The sequence below is a fragment of the Erinaceus europaeus genome, chromosome 7 (genome assembly GCF_950295315.1).
Source record: "Erinaceus europaeus chromosome 7, mEriEur2.1, whole genome shotgun sequence".
Classification (NCBI taxonomy): Eukaryota; Metazoa; Chordata; class Mammalia; order Eulipotyphla; family Erinaceidae; genus Erinaceus; species Erinaceus europaeus.
The window spans coordinates 19,690,151-19,712,614 of record NC_080168.1 but is presented as its reverse complement, the minus strand read 5'-3'; the positions used below and the strand labels follow the sequence as shown (position 1 = coordinate 19,712,614).

Sequence of the window (22,464 nt, the reverse complement as noted above, 5' to 3'; positions counted from 1 at the left end):
AGAAATACTATTAAGTAATACATTTTGAGATATTATTTTCTGGGTACTAATAAAGTTACCTTGATTTTCATCTTGATTATTCAACTTTGATTAATTTTTTTAAATTCTTTTTTCCCCAAAGATATCTTAGGGATGCATTAGTGTGTATCCTGCTATAATTATTGATATCAAGCTTTTCTCTCTTAAATTCTTATGTTGTCATCATTCCTGGCAGTTTTCTCTTCTCTGATTGACAACTGGCCTCTTAATGATTCTGTTCCATCTTTAATTGCCAATTACAACGGTAACTGGAACATCCTTTTCTGCATTATCTTCAGAAATTGTGAATCTTTTAAGAATTTCAAATTATACTTTTGAGTCAGTGTGCACTGTATTTCAGTTGCATCATTAAATGACTGACTTGCAATTAGAGAAGGCGCCATTCAACAGGTGAAGATGATTATGAATGTCAGTGATAAATTTGTTGTCCCGTCTCAAATCTACTCTCTCTGGAAGAGAGTTCACTTCTGCTGAATATGAGTTCTAAGTTATAATCATCTCCTTCATATAATGGAGGGGATTAAGAGCTCAAAGAATTGTAGTTATTATAAAGGTGAATGATAGGACAGTTTCCTACCTGGAGCATTGGAATTGTCTGGTTTAGCAGGTGGAAGGAATTCATGAACAGTGGTGACTTATCCATCCACTCTTGAGATTTTTCTCTTAATTCCGCCAGCTGCCTCAGAGTTATGTTAGACTTAAAGACAAAGAACAAAAACAAATCTGGTCTGTTAGTATTTTTGTTACATTTCAAAAGAGATATCTTAAGGTGGTTTTGTCATGAAATTTTAAGAAATTGTTTTAAAAAGTGGAGTTAGTAAAAAAAAATAAATTTTTTTTCCAGAAATACTCAACCCCTCCAGCCCCCAATAAGGTCAAAAGCTTTCAAGTGGTAGTTTTTGTTATTGTTCTTTCCCAGCACACTGTTCAGCTCTAGTTTAAGGTTGTGTGTGAGACTAAACCTGAGATTTTGGAGCCTCAGGCATGAGAGTCAGCATAACCATTATGCTGTCTCCCATCTCCCACACCCTTTATAGTGAATTTATAACCACAGCAAAAGTATGCTTTTCAACAATGGTAGGGACCACCTCAGCCTCTGAAGGGAGGCTGGGTCATCCTGCCTTGCCACTCTAGGAAGACTGGTCCTGAAATAAGTGAAGCCTGCAATGCTCCCAGCTATGGCCATGAACTGCAAGCTCAGATCAACAAGAACTTATAGGTTACAAAGGCTCCTGTGCTAAAAATAAATATATATGGGACCTGGATCAGGAGGATGGGGTAAACAATTAATTTTTTTAAACAATTTTATTCATAGATTTATTTTCAAGACTGGAAGGTACTCTCTGCCCTAATCCAACTTTCTAGACCTTTTCTCTACTCTGATACTATCTTCTCAGATAATATTTTTGTCCAACTCCATGTTAGCTATCAAACTATGTTAGCTATCAAAACTCCATGTTAGCTATCAAAAACTATGATAGTTGCGGGCCCCTAGGGACTTGCCTAAAATGGACATCCTAGCTTTTTCACCCTAAGACCCCTATTCTCATCTTCTTTGTTCCTATTTTTGGTTACTGTTCATTAATTATTTTGTCCTGGTTTATATATTGCCACTTTTTAATCACCAAATTGCAGACATTCCAACCTAACTTAACGACCTCATCAATGTGTCCTAGAACCTTGCCTCTCCAGAGCCCTACCCAACTAGGGAAAGGTAGAAATAGGTTGGGGGTATGGACCAACCAGCCAAAACCCATGTACAGTGGAGAAGCAATTACAAAAGCCAGAACTCCCACCTTCTACACCCCCAAATGTAATTTTGATCCATACTCCCAGTGAGGGAGAACTGATAGGGGAAAGTGACCAGAGGGCTCTGGACTCCAACTCCATCAGGACCCAGAAAAGAGAAAAAAGGGAGGGACATTTAGAGGTAGTTATAGGTGTATGTATGACTTGGAAAGGAAGAGAAGATGGGACCATGGCGGGGGGGGGGGGGATGGGCAAATCTATATAAATATAGACAGATAATTGTAGAAATAATAGCCCATATCTACAACCTTAAGAGAACTTCTATAGTGGAGGGATTGGGGATTCAGAATTCTAGTGGTGGGAAAGGTGTGAAATTGTACCCCTGTTATCTTACATTTTGTAAATCAATATTAAATAACTAATAAAAAATAAATGGATGCTGGAGGAAAAATAAAGAAATAATTTTAAAAAGCATGCTTTCTGGAGTTCTCACAGGTTAATCATTTTTATCTAAGGTATATTTAATGTCACTGTAATTTAAATCACTAAAGTCAACTTCCAAAGTGAGAAAGAGGGTTGAGAAAACAGTATAATGTTTATGCAAATTGCTTTTAAGCCTGAGGATCTGAGCTCCTAGGTTCAATTCCCAGTATAACCATAAACCAGAGTTGGGCAGTACTCTGATTAAGAAAGAAAGAAAGAAAGAAAGAAAGAAAGAAAGAAAGAAAGAAAGAAAGAAAGAAAGAGAAAGAAAGAAAGAGAGGAAAAGTGAGATGGAATGCTATTATTCATACTATTACTGTCTTTCTCAGTAAGATATTAAACTGTACTATCAAATACAAAGCCAAGAATTTATAATTTAGGGACTGTTTTGTTTAAACTGATTACATAATACTTAATACTATTTTTACAATGCCATTACTTTTACATACTTTGAAAAAATTAGATGACAGTTTTAGGATTTTTTTTTCTGCTTTTGGAGATAAGTTAAAATGAAGTCTTGATTCAACTAACCCCATTTCCAAGGGTCAACATGGTTACTGCCCAGTCCACACTCTTCACACACAAATAACACAGGAGTTTAAAAAAAGAGTCTCAGAAAGTCAAAGATAACAGTGGGTATGTTACAAAGAAATCCAAGTCAGCTAAAGTACACTGGGAAATTGACTCCTTTAAATTACATAATACTCAAGATAAACACATTGATTAAAAATGGTCAAACCTTTTCCATTATTGCCTTTGTGGTGGGGGTATATGGAGCATATAAAATCTTTCCCAGTAACATCGGTTTCAAGAATGCCCAAATTACAGGTCCAGCGGGCATATTAATGATGTCTTTATAAAGGGAGAAGCAAAATGGTGCTGGAAAAGAAAAGTGTAATCACACCAGTTAGTATATGTAGTCAAATCATTTCCTTATGTTAAACTGACAAAGATTATAGCTATCCTATCCCCAAAAAGACATGCCTAAGCACTTCCTTTTTTTTTTTTTTTTAATATCAACAAATGTGAGGTATCTGTTACCTAAGAAAGTAAAGTAACAAATCTATCTTGGGCAAGAAAGCTTATCCCAGTAAGTATGCCCATTCTGAATGATGGCATCTTGTCATGATGAGTGAGTGACTAAGGTTGAAAATAACTTTTCAGAATGTTTTCCAAGAGGTCCACTTCACTAGCACTTTATATATATATATATATATAGGCTGTTACTAAGAGATACATACAATCAGTCACCAAGTGCTACCACTTGGAAGAGGATTTAATTGATCGTATTTGCATCTCAAAGTCTAGATCAAGTTAATGACTCTAATGTGCCATTAATATCTGTAATTCTTTTGCATTCATCAAAGTCCTCTACGTATGATAGAGATTTTTAATTCTACAAAGTTAAGAAAAATATTGAACTCAGCAGATTGGAGACATATTTTTATAGTATCTGTTGGCAAGGACTCACAAGTTCTTAGTGTTGTGGTTAGGAGGCTAGACTTTGCAGAAAACTATGATCTATGGTTCAAACCATAGATCCAATCCTTCCACACTGGGTGATGCTTCGGGTGACTTGATCTTGTTCCCATTTGTTAAAATGGAGACAGAGTAGTGCTTGTGCCCAAAGAATTGTTGTGAAGATTGAATGGATATATGTAAAATGCTTGACATGTTCTGTTTGTATTCTTAGAGAAAACCTAATTTTATTTGCCATCAAAAGCACAGATATGTTGCTTTCTATGTGGTGAGGGAGACTACATTTGGAATCTCTCTCTGAGTTTCTTTCCTGGTTCTATAATGAATTAATTTTAACTAAATTAAGTAATTAATTTTAAATTAATCAATCAATTAGTTTTGTGAGAAAAGAGAGAGCAAGAACAAGCATGCATAGCACTACTTCATAATCCATAGAGTTCCTCTGGTTTTCGTTTCTCTGTTGCACTGACGTGGTGACATGATTACGGACTGAACCCAGGGTCTCAATGTAAGGTTCTCTACTGCTGAGTAACCTTCTCAGATCCAAAGACATATAATTACAAAGTTCCATAACCATGTTGATACTGAAGTACACTTACTGGTATTTATAGGGATTCCATACTTGGCAGCAATTTGCTCTTTACTTAAATTGTAAGTCAACATATCCTCTGTGCGGTTGCCTGTTTGCCTCTGGGAAGAGGGGAGCAAGGCAGTTAAATATTCTGTGGTAATTCCTTGGGAACACAAAGCTTGTGAAATGGTACTAAATGATCCTTGGGGTGTGTTCATTCTGTTGCCTCTGTATATAGCCTGTGAAATATAAATCTTTCGTTTACTTACATCGTATCAGCTACGAATGCTACCAATGACAATATAGAAAGAAAACCTTATAATACTTTGGGGTATTCTTATGGTTTCCACAATTCAATTAAATCATTTGTCCCAAATATAAATGCATAATGTTAAACTTCATCAATTTATACAAGAAATGTTGTCAAGTAGAAAAGTATTTCTGTTGGTGGCATTTTCCAATGTACTATCCTTGTAGTTGAATGTATTAGAGCTCATTATTTTTTTCTTAGTTTTATTTATAAAAAAGAAACACTGACAAAAACCACAGGGTAAGAGGGGTACAACTCCACACAATTCCCACCACCAGAACTCCATATCCCATCCCCTCCCCTGATAGCTTTCCTATTCTTTATCCCTCTGGGAGTATGGACTCAGGGTCATTATGGGTTGCAGAAGGTGGAAGGTCTCGCTTCTGTAATGGCTTCCCCACTGAACATGGGCGTTGACAGGTTGATCTATACTCCCAACCTATCCCTCTCTTTCCCTAGTGGGGAGGGGACCTGGGGAAGGGGGGCTCCAGGACACACTGGTGGGGGTCCTCTGCCCAGGAGTCTGGAGCGCATTTCAAATGAAAGTTAATGTGACAAAAGGAATTTTCCATGAAGAATAGTATTGAATGATTTTTCTACCTGTGTTAATGGGACACTTCTGGGCAGATGCATTTGTTTCAGGGACCTCATTTTGTCTAGCAGCGGACTAGTGCCAGAAGCCAACTGATTGAGAATCTCTTTTAGTCTTATGAAGAGTTCCATCATCTTTTCCACTGGCTTTTGATCTTCCCTAGGGAAAAAGACCTGACAGAAGCAGAATAAAAATAAAGAATTTATGTGAGAAGCTGGAACTGTTAGTGAGAATACTAAAGGGACTAAGTAAGACATTTTGGAAGTTTATTAAACAGTAAAACATATACTTACTATATATTGTTGTAACAATTGCATTCCTACATACTTACTCAGGAGAAATAAAAACATGTCTGCACAAAATTTGTATTTTAGTGCTTATAATAGTGGAGAAAAAGTCTTCTAGTACTGAAATGTGTCTTTAGCGAAAGGATAATTTCACAGGAGTGGCCTTAGAGGAAAAATTAAGATTATCTTTGAGAAAAATCTTCCTTTATCTCAAAAACAATCTGCATTATTTTTGGAAGGATCTAGATTGTTCAGTGGTGGGACTTAAGGTTTACAGGTCTTTGCTTTACATATATACATATATATATATATATATATATATATATATATACACACACACATACATATATGTATGTATATATGTGTATATATATATATATACTGGTAACTACCTAATTGGTTGTTCTTCTCAAGTCCTGTGCATTAGCAAAATTATTAAGAGTATGTTTAAGGCCAACTGGTGAATTACTTAGAATTTCTGAGGTTGATCCATGTGAATAGAAGTTATACATTTTATTCATTAATTCCTCTTTATTTTTTCTCTTATTAATGTGCTTCATATTTGTTTGGTTATTTATCCATTCTCTGATGAACTCATGGGGGTATAAGGCAATTTTCTTTTCACATACCCCAATGAGGTGAGTCAAACAGAACTAGCAAAAGTCAGGAAACTGCTTGGGTTCCAAGACAACTATGGAGAAAGTAGATCTAGGACCTCTGAACAAGTTGGCAAAGAATAAATAATTAAACCAAATGAGACAACTTCTCTCTCTCTCTCTCTCTCTGTCTCTCTCCATGGAAATATAGTGAGAACTAAGTAGTAAAAGATGTTCTATTTATCTCTCTTAAGACTGGTAAAAGATTAAGTAAAGACATATAAATTTGAATTCCACCCTTTCTACAGATCAGATCCTCCCTAAGAGGATCTTTTATTTCAAAGACAATCTTCATTCCCCTTCCAGGGACACGCCTAGGAAATTAACCTTGTCCCAAGACATATTTTGGGAGTGGTGGGATTTTTTTTGTTATTTATTTTAACAAATTTAAGATAACAAGGATATAATTCACAATCGTTCCTGCCACCAGAGTTCTGTGTCCCCATTCCCTGCACTGATAATTACAGTAATTCTCCAAAGGTCACAGAGATGGGTTGACTACTATTTCTATAATTGTCTGTCTATATTTATAAATATTTGCCCATTTTTTCCATGGTCTCATCTGCTTTTCTTTTCCAAGTCACATATACACCAATTATCATTTCTGATGTCCTTCCTTTTTTCCTCTTTTCTTTTCAGGTCCTGATGGAATTAGGAGTTTAGAGTTAATCTTGCTCCAATCATTTCTTCCCCACTGGGAATATGGGTAATAATTATTTTTACTGGGGTGCAAAAGGTGGGATTTCTGGCTTCTGTAATTGCTTCTCCACTGAATATGGGCATTAGCAGGTCAATCCTTAACCCAAGCTTGTATCTATCTTTCCCTAGTGGGGTATGGCCCTTGAGAGGTGAGGTTCCAGGACACATTGGTGAAGTTATCTGCCCAGGGAAGTCAGGATGGTATCATGGTAGCATCTGAAACTTGGTGGAGAGTAGCAGGATTTTTACTTTACTTTTTAATTTTTTCCATTTTTTTTTTTTTACTGCCACCAGGGTTATTTATCACTGTGGCTCAATGTCAGCACTAGAAATCCATAGCTCCAAGCTATCATTTCTTTCTTTTCTTAAGAGATTTTCTTTATTTATTCATGAAGAATGATAGGAGAGAGAGAGAGAGAGAGAGAGAGAGAGAGAGAAGAAACCAGATATCACTTTGGTACATGTGCTGCCAGGGATTAAACTCCGGACCTCACGCTTAAGAGTCTCACATTCTATCCACTGTACCACCTCCTGGACCACAATTTTTTCTTTTTTTTTTTTCCTATTTTATTTGATAGGATAGAGAGAAATTGAGAGAGGAGGGGAAGTAGAGGAGAGAGAGACACCTGCAGGCCTGCTTCACTGCTTGTGAATTGTCTTCCCTGCAAGAGGGGAGCCTAAGCTTGAATAAGGGTGCTAACATGTGGCAAAGGTACAGACTCAGCCAAGTGTGCCACTGTCTGACCCTTGATTTTTGCTTTTCTATAGTAACATTGCTCACAATTGCCAAAAAGTGGGAACAAGTCACATGAATGAAGAAATGACATGTATAGCTTTAAAATGGAATACTATTTGGCAGTACAAAGAAAAAATCCAACATGTTACAACATATATGAATTTAAAAAAATGAAAAAGACAAACACAAAGCCACACATTATATAACTCAATGTATATAAAAGTCTAAAAAGTACTAGTCTGTAGAGACAAAAAATGATGCAGAAGTTGTCTACAATAGGGGTCATAGTGAGAAATGAATGAAAATGGACACAGAGCTTCTTCTTGGGTTGACAGAAATGGACTGTGGCTACAGTTCCATAATTATATACATCCACTAAAAAACATGGGGGGACTAGGTATTAAACAACCAGTTAATAAAAGGAAATATGGAGAAGGAAGAATTTAGCCAGGAAAACAGAGGATATATTTCCAAGACAATATTCAAAAAGAAAGAAAAAAAAACAACAAATCATGGGTGGGTGTGGGGGTGCACTTAGTTGAGTGCACATCACAATGCGCAAGGACCTGGGTTCAAGCACCCGGTCCCCACTTGCAGAGGGGAAGCTTCATGAATGGTGAAGCAGTGCAGCAGGTGTCTCCCCCTTCCTATCACCGCCCCCTTCCCTCTTGATTTCTGGCTGTCTCCATCCAATAAATATAGTAAAATAAATAAATAAAAGAATCATAGGAAGAATAAAGAGGTTATAGGTAGAGGAAGAACATGTGTCATGTCTATGAGTTGGGAAAGCTCTTGACATGATAAAGGAATTAAAGGTCAATTTTATAAGCGCAAGAAAACTTGAACTGAGTGTGCTATACTGCAACAAAGCAAAGGACTCTGGGGCGCCTGGAGAATGAGGGAGTAGAAAGGGCCTTGGGGCCCTGGTGCACAATGGTAGAAAAGGACCTAAGCTGGGGGTGAGAGTGTTTGCAGACACCTATCATGGGGGGATGAGAAAGTGTGTCCATGTATCAACAACTATGGTGTACCCTACCCACTAAAGGACAAAGGACAAAGGATCTGAAAATCAAAGCCCAAGAAACAGAGAAATAGCACAAAAGTAAAGCTGCCTCATAAGCCCAGCTACTAATTGCAATCAGATTTTTCTAAATGAGAATCAACATTTTTTCTTTCTTTCTTTTTTTTTTTTTTTTACTTCCTTTTAGCTTTGCCAAAATTCTAAGCATCCCTTTAGTGAAGTGGAAGAAATTGACTAATGATGACAAATTTTCCATTATTTACATTTGCAATACTTAAAAGAATTAGAAATGGTCTGCTGCTTATCAAATGCACATGTTTAATTACTAGACTCAACAGGAGATAGTTGGCTTGATATCAGCTCTGCGGAGGCATTATAAAATAAGCTTCTGAGTTTCGATGAGCACAATTAGTCATTTCACTCCACATGCATTTCATCTTATGGTTTATGTAAAATAATCATCTGTTTAGTTAAGGAGACTTTTGTTAAATTCCTCTATGGGCCAGGCACAGTTCTTGCCATTTGAGATGTTTCAAAAACCAGAGACCCTTAGAAAGCTAATATCCTTATGAGGATAGGCAGAAAGTAAATAATAGAAAAAAAAGTAGAGTATAAGGTAAGAAATGTAGTATGATGGAAGTGCAATAGAAAACGGGGCATGAAAAAAAAGAAAGAAAGAAAAGAAAATGGAACATGGAAAGGAGACTTGAGTGAGGTAGATGAGGCTGGTTGCTTTTTCAATAGGCCGCTTAAGGTAGACCTCATTGAGATGGTCAATGTTGAGTAAAGACAAATAGCTTTGCAAATCATGTGAAAGGCAGCTCTTGGAGTAGTGCCACACAACAGCTGTGAGTGCAGAGAGTAGTCAAGTATGAAATGGGATTTTAGAGACAAGAAGAGCTTGAACAGCTAATAAGATTTAGGAATACTACATGAGTAAACTGGGAAGTTATTGGATGGTGGCAAGCAAAGGGGATACAATGTAATTTAAGCCTTGGAAACATGACTTACCATCACCCAAATAGACCCCTTACAAAATGGGAGATCTTTACATGCCATATATCAGACAAACAACTAAGAACCAAAGTATATGAAGAGCTCACCAAAGTTAGCAAAACAACAACAAATGACCCCATTTAAAAATGGGGAGAGGGTATGGACAGAATATTCACCACAGAAGAGATACAAAAGGCCAACAGACATGAAAATAATGTTCCAAGTAATTGATTGACAGAAAAAAGCAAATAAAGACAACAACGAGATACCACCTCATCCCTCTTGAGAATGTCATACACCAAAAACAACAGCAACAATAAATGCTGGAGAGGATGTGGGGACATAGGAACCTTCCTGCACTGCTGGTAGGAATGTAAATTAGTCCAAACCCTGTGGAGAGCGGTCTGGAGAATTCTCAGAAAGCTAGAAATGGACCTTCCTTTTGACCCAGGAATTCCTCTCCTAGGGATATATCCTAAGGAGTCAAAGACATTCATCCAAAAAGATATGGGTGTACATATGTTCATAGCAGCCCAATTTGTATTAGTCAAAACCTGGAAGCAGCCCAGGGGTCCAACAACAGACAAGTGGCTGAGAAAATTGTGGTATATATACACAACGGAGTAATATAACTCAGCTACTAAGAATAATGAATCCACCTTCTTCAACCCATCTTGGATGGAGCATGAATAAATTATGTTAAGTGAGATAAGCCAGAAAGAGAAAGATGAGTATGGGATGATCTCACTCATATACAGAAGTTGAGAAAGAACAGAAATGGAAACACAAAGCCAAACTTGGACGGGATTTGGAGTATTGCACCAAAGTTAGTCACAGGGCGGGGGGGGTGGGGGGGTACCTTTTAAGCTCATCTGTAGGTGTTGGGCATAGGGACATAGATCTATGGTGGTGGTGGGAACTATATTCAGCTATATGCCTATTAAATAAATTTAAAAAAAACATTACTTAGATGGCTTAGGGCAATGTTTAAATAAGAGGAGGGGCAAATGTAGAGGCAGGGAGATCAGTGAAAAAGCCACAACAGATAAAGATGTGGGATAAATTATTCCAATTGGGATTATTTATAATTAATTCTGAAACTATTCATCCAATTTGCTATAATGTTTCAACAACATAGGTCATCTGTATTGCTTTCAGGTTTTCTTCAAAATGAGAAATATGATTATAATATAATTTTTGTATTTCACACTTAAATATAGTCTATTTAATTTCTAGTCTTGGATACACAAGCTGAATGGAGAGTTAGTAAGGCAATAATACTATTTTTTAAAATCTACGAATGTGCAAATTTGCAAAATATGATCCTGATGGTCCCTGTTAACTGTAAAATAAAGTTGTAACCCTCCAACATTGCATAAATGGGTTTCATTCCTTATTGGATCTGAGAGCACATATGTGTGCGGTCAAATATCTTGATATCAAATTATGAATATAAAAGCACTTTATCAACAGCAACTTGCCATGTATGTGAAGTTGTAAACATCTAAGTGGTGTAGAAGGGTGAGTCCAATCAGGTAAGACTGGTGGGATCTCTCTGGGAGAGGCAGGCTGCAGAATTCCTTCATGGCATTTTCCAGCTTGGGACTGGTTCTATTAGCATCACAAGAATGCAACCAGAACACATGAGAAATAATCTGTGAGTTGAAAGAAGAAACATAGTTTAGCTGTGAACCCTACAGGAGCTATCTGTTCTTTTGGAGAAAGTTTTCTTATACTCTGTGACTGCACTTAAAAATATGGCAAGATGGGAGTAGGGCGGTAGCACAGAAGGTTAAACACAGGTGGCGCAAAGCGTAAGGACAGGCATAATGACCCCAGTTCAAACCCCCGGTTTCCCACCTGGAGGGGAGTCGCTTCACAAGCGGTGAAGCAGGTCTTCAGGTGTCTATCTTTCTCTCCCCCTCTCTGTCTTCCCCCCTTCTCTCCATTTATCTCTGTCCTATCCAACAACAATGACATCAGTAATAACTGCAACAATAAAACAACAAGAGCAACAAAAGGGAATAAAGTAAATAAATAAATAAATCTAAATATGGCAATATTATTGGGGATGGGTGGTGGCGCACCTGATTGAGCACATGTTACAATGTGCAAGGACCCAGGTTCAAGCCCCCATTCCTCACCTTCAGAGGGAAAGCTTCAGGAGTGGTGAAGCAGTGTTAGACCTCTCTCTCTCTCTCTCTCTCTCTGTCTCTCTCTCTCTCTGTCTCTCGCTCCCTTCCCTCTTCATTTATGGCTGTCTCTACCCAATAAATAAACAAAGATAATTTTTAAAAATTTAAAAAACTATGGCAAGATTATCTTCAGAAACAAGTATTTTTTAGTTAATGCCCTAAATTACTTAATAATATTGTGGAAGAGTCTATAGTTCACTGGATAGCTTAAGAAATCAGACAGGAAAAAGAGAGACAATTATCTATGATGATTCTGGTTTGCTTTCTTGAATAACTGGATGAATGATGAAAAGGACTGAGTTGGAGTGAGTTTGGAGAAATTGCTAATTTAAGCTTCAAGCTGCAATTAAATTTTCACTCTTGGTTTATTCTAATTTAATTTCACTAACACTTATATTTTGTGTTTAGAATCTTCTGAAGGTAAATAATAAATAAACCATGGAGCCTAGAGGTAAAAAATAAATAAATAAAGCTAGGCTCACACAACACTGTGAATTAACCATCCTGCACAGTGATCTGTGTGAAAAGTAAGGTGTGAATATCAGAAGTACAATGTCACCTCTATGGCTGCTGAGCTGAAATAAAAAGAAATGTTTACGAAATTCAAGATTGTAGAAATATTTCTCTTTTCCTTTTCAAAAGCAGGAAGAACATATACTGTACGTTTTCATGTTATTATTTACTAAAAGAAATCTGAATCTTTAGAAATGAAAACCATGACTACTCTAATTGGATCTTAAGATCAAAGAAGCAAAAGAGTGAAATCAGAAGGAACAGTGTATAAATATTATTGGCGAGAACAAGAGGGACAAAATCAAAGTAAAGCAGTTTTGATTCTCATGTAGGAGAACCAATTAAAATGACATAAGTTAACTTACATATTTTCCAAAGGCAGTCTTAAAGGATTCTAAAAAAAAAATTATCCAATATTGGAGAATAACTGGACTGTGCTTAGAAATGACACACTCTGTCATGGTTAAGTTTTGAATGGATGAAATCTTAAGCTGTACAGTTCTTTTGGAAAATTTCTATGACATTTTCATACAGTGGACTAGGAAAACGGATAAAAGATAATACCTTTAAGTGGAAAACTATAATAAAGCTATCTAGGAGGGAATGACATTATTCATTTTCATACCCAAAAGATACTGTACACACAGTACAAACAAACCCCCCTTTTAAAAAAAAGATAGTAGCATTTCTCTTTTGATTATTATTGGATAGAGATAGTAATTCAGAGGGGTAGGAGAGATAGAGAGGGAGAGAGACACCTGCAGCGCTGCTTCACCACTTGTGAAGCTTTCCCCCTGCAGGTGGGGACTGGGGGCTTGAACCTGGGTCCTTGCACACTGTAATGTGAGTGTTTAACCAGGTGTGCCATCACCTGGCCCCTAAAAAAAAAAACCCTTTAGAACACTTACACATTTGCCTAGAATCCCACTGAAAATATACATCTATACAATGCTTTGTCTTTGGACTTTTAAAAAGTGAAAATAAGTACTCATTTTTTATTTTAGTTTCAATAAACTGTATTTTTTTTTTTTTGCCTCCAGGGTTATCTCTGGAGCTCTGTGCTGATGGAATCCACTGCTCTTGCCCACCCCCACTTCTTTTTTTTTTTTTTTATTTTTTGGCTAGGACAGAGAGAAATTGAGAGAGGAAGGGGAAGATAAGAGGAGTGAAAACCACCTGCAGACTTGCTTCACTACTATGCTAGAACCCGGATTCTTTCACGGGTCTTGCACTTCACACTATGCACACTTAACCCAGTGTGCCACTGCCTAGCCCCCTTGTAATATTCTCTGTTTTCCTTCATTCCCTTTCTCCCCTCACCTCAACAGGAACTTGACGCCCAGAAATGGGAAGAGGTAGGGAGAGAGTTGGGTCCTAATGCATGACAGTGTTTAGGACCTAACTTGGGGGGTCAGACTGTTCTGCAGACACTGATCACAGGAAGATGAGAAATTGTACCCATTTGTCAGCAACCACGTTGTAATCCCTTAAGCCCTCAGTAAAATGATAACACAAAAGGAAAACTTGACTTTAGGTGTCATTATAGACGACTGTGGGCTATTACCTCTGATAATAGGATTGTGATAGTCAATTAAAAAAAAATGGCCCTTGGATGGTGCGTTCAGTGAGTTAATTACACTCCCAGATAGAGATATAGGTGTGAAATTATATTCTAATAACTTATAACATTGCAAATCAATACTAAATCAATTAAGTGTTTGTGTGTTGTGTAAAAAGGAATTGCTTATGACACTGTTCAAGAAGACTCTCTAAGGGTAATAAGACAAAAGATACCAAAGGAAAGAGAAATCCAGCTAGAAAGGAACACAGTGATAATACTTTCACTTCCATACTTTTTTTCAATTTTCACTTATAACCAGGCCTCTCATTTTATCATTTGTGGGGAAAATTCCACAGATTTACAAGCAGCATACTGATAACTGCTCAACACATAACAAAATACTAATCCAGTTAAGCCTGGATTTAAGCACAAATATGTTCCCCTCACCTCAGCTCTATTACTGGGGATGGGAATGGCCAGCAAATTGTCAGTACTTCTGTTGGACATTCCTGTTCTACTCAGTTCTTCTTTGAGCTCTTCAACATTTTTAAACATTTCTATTAACTGACCTGCAAAGAAAAGGACACATGTCAGCTGCATGGTAACTGTTTTTAAAAAAATTAAATTATTTGAAAAAAAATTATTTATTTTCTGCCATCAGGGTTAGCACTGAAACTTAGGGCCTGCAATGAATGACGCTACTGTTCCTGGAAGCCACCTTTTTTTAAATATATAGGAGTAAGATAGAGAGTGACAGAGACACAGAGAAAGAGACACCTGTAGCACAGTTCATGAAGCTAGGTGGAAACAAGGTTCTTGAGATTAGATCCTCTTGCATGGTAATATGTGTACTCAACCAGGTGTGCTGCCACTTGGTCTCCACACAGTAATTCTTTTTAGTGGAAATAAGATAGAGAACGCTTCTAGACCAAAACATATATATTCAATGTATGTGCCTGTGTTAGGAACAGATGTTCCCCAGTTTTGACAAACTGCATCTATTTCTGTCTGATTTAGATTTGCTGCTATTATGATATCATTAACCTAAGATAACAGATTGCTCTCGGTTATAAATTCTCTTTTGCTGTCTATGACACAAGGTTGATCCAAAGAAAATATGGTTTCCTTACAAGCTCTGATCACATAATGCACTCTGTATATACCTCTCCAACTGATTTAAAACATCACAAACATTCAGAATGCTTTTTAACTGCGGATCATATAATATTGTCTTCTTAGGAAAGGGCTTGCTAAATTGGAAACATAATGTCACAGATTATTTTCTTCAACTTTGCTCAGAACACTGACTTACAAAGGGTTTTCACAATCAAAATTTCACTTTTAAATATAATGTTTTTAATTCCAAACTCACTGAGGGCAGCCACTGCAATTATCTAATTTTTGGAAAATTTAATAGCAAATGATATTTTGAATTTATTTTAATAGATTGCAGTCTGTATTTTGCAAAGATTTTTTTTTTCTACAAAGCATCCCTCATGCAAATATACCTTCTTTATCTCTGGACATACGGCTCTTCTAATCCCCCCCCTTTGTTGCCCTTGTTGTTGTAGCCTTGTTGTGGTTATTATTGTTATTGTTGATGTTGTTCGTTGTTGCATAGGACAGACAGAAATGGAGAGAGGAGGGGAAGATAGAGAGGGGGAGAGAAAGATAGACACCTACAGACCTGCTTCACTGCCTGTGAAGAGAATGCCCTGTAGGCGGGGACCTGGGGGCTCGAACTGGGATCCTTACACTGGTCCTTGTGCTTTGTGCCACATGTGCTTAACCTGCTGCACTACTGCTGACCCCAGGCTCTTCTAATTTTATGGCTGTCTGCTGTGGAAAATTCTGAATGGCTTTCAGTATTGAGGCTTTCTGCAAAGAAGAAATGTGCTGCATGATGTATCAGGCTCAGAATACTAATAAGTGGTTCTGAATTGAGATTTCCATGGACAGAAACACAGTTTTTAAAAAATCCAGATTCTCATGGAAGTAAATAAGTCATCCTAGCTCATGTTACTGATTATCAAATATGCCATAATGTATCTTAAAAAAAGATGAATGATCCAATTAGTTGATTATTACTATTATATTTATTTATTTATTTTAACAAAGCACTGCTCAGCTCTGATTTATGATGGTGCAGGGGATTGAACCTGGGATCTTGTAACCTCAGACACAAGAGTCTCTTTGCATAACCATTATGCTATCTATCCCTGCCCTAGTTTACATTTTTAAGGTTTCCTCCCTCCCTCATTTCCTTCCTTCTTTCCTTACTTTCCTTCCTCCCTCCTTCCCTCTCTCCATTCTTCTATTTATTTATTTATTTAGTGGAGTCAGACCTTTCTGTTCATTCTCTGCTAGCTTCCCATGTTTCACTTTAGACAAGTGATCATATTTGAAAGCTCTGGTTTTCTCATGTATAAGAACAGGCAGTAATACACATTTGGCTAGTGTCTTAAAAAAAAAAAAAACTTCTCTTAAACTGATCCATAAATATCACATGAATTCTAGCAAGACAGCATTGAAAAAAATAGATTGGGAAACACCTGTTTTTTTGGTAACATCTCTACTACTATTTACATGCAGCATGGTTTCTATGGTTAGCATTAACCGTGTGATATTTTCCAAGTAATTCATTTGCAACGCCTTTTCAAGAAACCTGGAACAGAGCAGAAGAGAAGAAAATGAATGAGGCATATCAATACTTTGAGAAGGGATTTCACCAAAGAAGACGACAACGGAAAAACTCACTCATCCATATTTAAATTAATTTTGCTTGGATCCCCAGTAAGCAAATCCCTCAGATTTTTAGATATGACATTGTCACGGTCCAGTAAGCTGGTTGTTATTTCAGTGCTAAGTTCTGCTGCTTCAAGGAGTCGCACATCAAATACGCTTTCTTCACACAGGTTCCCAAAGTTCATATTAGATTGCGGGCACATTTCCTCTATTGAATTGAAAGTTTCAGATTCACAAAGAAGTTCAGTCAAGTTTCGTAGCTGAGAAAGCTTTCCAGAGAAAAGAGTGGGAGATAGATTAGTTACATTCTTTTAATATTTAGTACTTGAAAATAAGCAAATGAAATTGATTTATCTCAAAAAGCATTTTTTTTCCCAAAAAAGCATTTGTATATGCACTTAGTTAGCATTTGGCTACAGATTGCTACAAAAGTATTATTTTGCTATCTGAGAGTATGGTCTCTTGACAATGCTGTAGATCGGATCTTGACAATGCTGTAGTCGGATCTTTTCTTTTTAATTTTTTTATTGGGGAATTAATGTTTCACATTTGATAGTAAATACAATAGTTTGTCGTGAGATCTATTAGTTCTATTAATCCTAATTGTATGTTCACCTCACAGAATCATATGTTTTAAGATAGAGCTTAGTGTAATCCGGTTTTAAGTTACAAATACTAAAATTAATTTTATACATTAAATTGTGTAAGAAAAGACAGCAAAGCACGTTTGGTGTGAATTAAAAAAAAACTTTCTTCCTCACTCACATTAGAATGGTTATATAAAACAAAACGTATCAGAAAATAACAAGCAAGGATATAGAGAAACAATTTTGTCTATGGTTGACAGAGATGTAAAATGATCTGTTCACTATAGAAAACAGTATGGTGGCTCCTCAAAAAAGTTAAAAAATAGAATTATCATGTAATCCAGAGACTTCTGTATGTATTCAGTGTATAGAAAGCAGGATTTCAAATACACATGTACAGCTGCATTTGAAGCAGCATTATTCACAACAGCCAAGAGGTGGAAGCAACTTTTTTTTTAATTTGCTTTTTCCCCCTTTTGTTGCCCTTGTTGTTTTATTGTTGTTGTAGTTATTACTGTTGTTATTGATGTCATCGTTGTTGGATAGGACAGAGAGAGATGGAGAGAGAAGGGGAAAACAGAAAGGGCGAGAGAAAAATCTATATAGACACCTGCAGACCTACTTCACCGCCTGCGAAGTGACTGTCCTGTAGTTGGGGATCCAGAGGCTCGAACCGGTATCCTTATGCCAGTCATTTTGCTTTGCACCACGTGTGCTTAACCTGACGCGCTACTGCCAGATCCCCAGGTGGAACCAACTTTGCAGTGTCTTTGTCAGATATATAGACGAGAACAACACAGAATGTATATACAACTGAATGTAATTTAGTCTTAAAAGGGAAATCAATTCTTATAAACTCTACCTTAATTATACAATGCCAAGAGAAATAAGTCTATCACAAAAAGATGTATATAGTATTACCACAGTTATGTTAGTACCTATAGAAGTGAAATTTGTAGTGACAGCAGATAGATTTGGGATTGTCAAGGGTTAGGGGGAGAATATGCCATGAGGGCCTGTTCAATGGGCATAGGACTTCAGTTCTGCAAGATAAAAACGACTTTTGGTGGGGGGGAGCTTGTGTAGTAATGTGAATGTATTTAATATTCATAGTGGATTTACATAGTTAAAAGGGGTTAAGATGTGATTAATTTTTTTGTTATGAGCATTTTACCACAAGTTAAAAAGTTTAAAAACTTGGGGGGGGGGCTGGACAGTGGTGTACCAAGCTAAGTGCACATAGTACTAAGCACAAGGACTTGCTCAAGGACCGGAGTTTGAGCCCCAGGCTCCCCACCTGCAGCAGAGATATTTCACAAGCGGTGAAGCAGGTTTGCTAGTGTTTACCTTTCTATCTCTCTCTCTATCCCCCCTCCCTCTCAATTTCTCTCTGTCTTATCCAGTAAAATGGGGAAAAAAATGGCTGCTAGGAGCAGTGGATTCATAGTGCAGGCACTGAGCCCCAGCAATAACCCTGGAGGCAAGCACTTTTGTAAAAACTACATTGGGATCACATGCATTCTAATAAGGATGTATTTTAAATGTAAATGGGGATAACTTTGTTTTTCAGAATGTCCACAGTATTGTTGGCATTATTTTTACCCTCTTACCTACTGAGATGCTTTTGTTTCTTGCAAGTATGTAAAGATTATACAATTTGACACCCAGAGGAAAAGGAGAAAAATGAAAATCAACTCACTCCAATCCTGGATCCTGCCAACTATATTCCTCTCTGCAATTTACTAGTTCACTATGTTCTGTGTATTCTAAAGATATATCCCCAAGTCATACTTCCTGGGGAAAAAATTATGCCTCTGGGAAAACCAGTTAGCTTATGCTTAGAAGTTACCCTGGAGCTATTCCTTTTAAGAAATAAAATAATTTGGTACAGTATCTAAAGAAGCAAAAATAGGTGTCACTCATTGCTGCTCCGTCAAATCCAAAATTGCATTTTGACAGAAATGAAATATCTTAAGGTTTCGGCAAATACTTAGGAATATTTTTTCTACATAACAAATGAGAAAGACACAATAGTGTGTCTTTGATGAGAAGCATACAATAACTACGCCTAAGTGATAGTAATTAAACACCAATAACAGTAAGTGATAAATATCATTTGTCAATCTTCCACTTTGTGTAACAATCTAACTCACTACTGGATTTGAACTATCTCACAAATGGCCTATGCACATTAAAATTCTACTCACTAGTCTTACTGCTGTGAGAATTTTCCATTAGTTATTTTACCAGTTGTAATTATATGTTTGCCACTCCATTTCTTCCTTTGATTTTCCAAATACTAGATATGATTAAGCTTCTAATAAATAGAGTCAGATCTTCCTACTACACCTTCTACTGACTTATTTTGGTGATGATGATTGTTATTATCATTTTTATTGAGAAGCTGGTGAAATAGCTTTCCTGGGACGGTGTCTGCTTTACCATGCACAAGACCCTGGTTTGGAGTCCCCTTGACACACACACACACACACACACACACACACCACATAGGCTATTATGACTCCAGCTAGGCACATGACTATCTGTCCTGCTGGTTCAGCTTCTGTCTTCTTATCTCATCTGAAATGTAGGTCCACCCTGTATTTATTTCTGGTTCACCCTCTATCTGCTTGTCTCTTATCTGAAACATGACCCCTTCTTGCTTTTATGACTGACAGGATTGCAGTTAATCAATAAATGAAGCAAACAAGTAAAAATAACCAAAAAGACAACAGAAAGTACCTAATGAAATAGTTTCTACTTAGACCTAGATACATCCCTCAATCACTCCAAAGCCAAGCTTGTCAGACAGTAAGGACTACAAAAGCTGAATAAGGGCAAGAGACTGGCATACTTTAATGATGACTCTTTAGTCATTACCAGGCCACCCCATCATCTGGGGCCCTTGTCAGGAAGTTCTGGGATTCCCACACAGACAAGATGGGCCTAGACATCTAACAGATCTCTGTCTCCACTGTCACTGGTCATCTCCATCAGGAACAACGTAATGGACCCCTTTGCGGGCCCCTGTATCAATGTAGATCAACAAGGGTAGGGAATGTTCCATTCTCCAAAGAGAGGTTGAATAACATATTCTACCTACCACCTGAAGAAGATGTGTCCTGAAATTAGGGCAGCCTGGAATGTTCCTAGTCATGACCACAGAATGTGAGATTAGACCTGCAGGGATGCAGAGGTTACATAGACCCCTGTGCAGACTATGGGCCCTAGATCATATTGATGGGGTATACAGTCCACAATATTTATATACTTTCTCCATCTTTGGAAGCTACTCTCTTCCCTGATTCAGCTTTCTAGTCCTTTTTTCCAACTATGATGCCATCTCCCCAGACAATAACTTGGGCCCACCTGCATATTAGCTGTCAGGCTCAGGCAAAAACTCGTAAAGTCATGGGCTCCTTGGAATATACCTAAAATAGATCTACTCGCTACTTCCAAAATGGAGACCCCAAATCTCCATCCACAATATTCTTGCCTTTAAGTTCATGATTAGTCAGCAATTTGTTCTGCTTTCTATCTTAACTCTTTTTCAGCCACCAGGTTCCAGATGCTACCATGATGCCAAACAGACTTCCCTGGGCAGATGACCCCACCAATGTGCCCTGGAGCTCTACTTCCTCAGAGAGAGAGAGACAGGCTGGGAGTGTGGATCGACCTGTCAACACCCATGTTCAGCGAGGAAACAATTACAGAAGCCAGGCTTTCAACCTCCTGCACCCCATAGTGAACCTGGGTCCATACTCCCAGAGGGATAACGAATAGGAAAGTTATCAGGGGAGGGGACTGGATACAGAGTTCTGGTGGTGGGCATTGTGTGGAATTGTACCCCTCTTATTCTGTGGTCTTGTCAATATTTCTATTTTATAAATAAAAATTTTTTTAAAAAGACTCACAGGAAGCATCATCACTTCCACAGATTTCTCTCTGTCTCCCTGTCTTAAAGTCTGAACTAGACACCCTCCCTCCCCACACCAAATCCTGCCCTCACACAGGCACAACCCTTTCCTCTGTGTCATCATCACTGGCTTGCTTTACCATCTCACTCACTGAAGTGACCATGAGGATTCTGGGAGTGAGAGATGATGTCTTTTAAATAAATGAGCAGTATTGTGGGAATACAAATGATGAATGAAATGAATGAATGGATAAATATTAGATGTTCACAAACCATTATCACGGCTAGTAGATAGGGAGAGAGGCAATATTGTAAAGTTCTTTTTAAAAAATTTTTTATTTAAGAAAGGATTAATTAACAGAACCATAGGGTAGGAGGGGTACAACTCCACACAATTCCCACCACCCAATCTCCATATCCCACCCCCTCCCCCGATAGCTTTCCCATTCTCTATCTCTCTGGGAGCATGGACCCAGGGTCATTGTGGGTTGCAGAAGGTGGAAGGTCTGGCTTCTGTAATTGCTTCCCCGCTGAACATGGGCGTTGACTGGTCGGTAAAGTTCTATGAGTGACATTCAAAGGATGTCACTCATAGAACTTGAAGGATGAGTATGGATTTTCCAGATGAATGCATAACTTCTCATTTGCACAATCAAATTAAGACAGTACTAAATTAAGTACATGAGAAATTTTGATTTGTGTACAAGACTAAGACTAACGTAGGTAGTTGGACTAGCATATTTATTTGTAATATACATGGACATAATGATTAGCATGCTTGCTTAATTATACCATGCTGACTACAGAGCACGTCATTTTGCTTGCCCTGAATAAACCAGTTCTAATTTTACTTTATCTCTGCCTACATAAATCCAATTAAACTGCTGTTCTTACTAGGAAAGTTGCTTTCAAAATTTAATAGGGTTATTTAACAAATGAAGAGAATTTCATGATAACCTGTACACTATGCACGCAAATTTAAACCAAGAATAACAGACTAATGAAAATGAACCTTTTCAGACAAATTTCAGTTTAAAATTTTTTTTCAGTTGATTTTCTTTCATCCAGTAGCATACATTTTAATATGATTTATGAGTTTCTGCCTTTGGTGACAATAATAAAAACAAGGTGAGTTACTTACTGAGATTTTTTGTACGCTGTGCTGTATGAAACATCAGCTTTAGAAATAAAAGTTTGGAGTTTGGTGAGGGGGGTTTTCTGGTCAAGTGCACATGTTGTCATATGCAATGACTTGGATTCAAGCCCTGGTCTTGCAGAGGGGAAGCTACATGAGAGATAGAATAGTGCTGCAGTTGTCTCTCCTCTCTG

The 22,464-nt window shown here is 37.5% G+C and overlaps 1 protein-coding gene across 1 annotated transcript in view; it reads right to left on the bottom strand.

The window, feature by feature from the left end:
* Window positions 1–22,464, bottom strand: part of ABCA12 (ATP binding cassette subfamily A member 12) — a 224,964-nt gene that overhangs the window by 75,362 nt on the left and 127,138 nt on the right. Inside the window, exons 12-19 of the mRNA XM_060193951.1 lie at window positions 16,645–16,901; window positions 16,440–16,552; window positions 14,335–14,456; window positions 11,100–11,273; window positions 5,232–5,396; window positions 4,350–4,560; window positions 3,011–3,150; window positions 617–736 (exon numbers count right to left, since the gene is read on the bottom strand). Of these exons, the coding sequence (XP_060049934.1) occupies window positions 617–736; window positions 3,011–3,150; window positions 4,350–4,560; window positions 5,232–5,396; window positions 11,100–11,273; window positions 14,335–14,456; window positions 16,440–16,552; window positions 16,645–16,901 (1,302 nt within the window). The remainder of the gene's footprint in view (window positions 1–616; window positions 737–3,010; window positions 3,151–4,349; window positions 4,561–5,231; window positions 5,397–11,099; window positions 11,274–14,334; window positions 14,457–16,439; window positions 16,553–16,644; window positions 16,902–22,464) is intronic.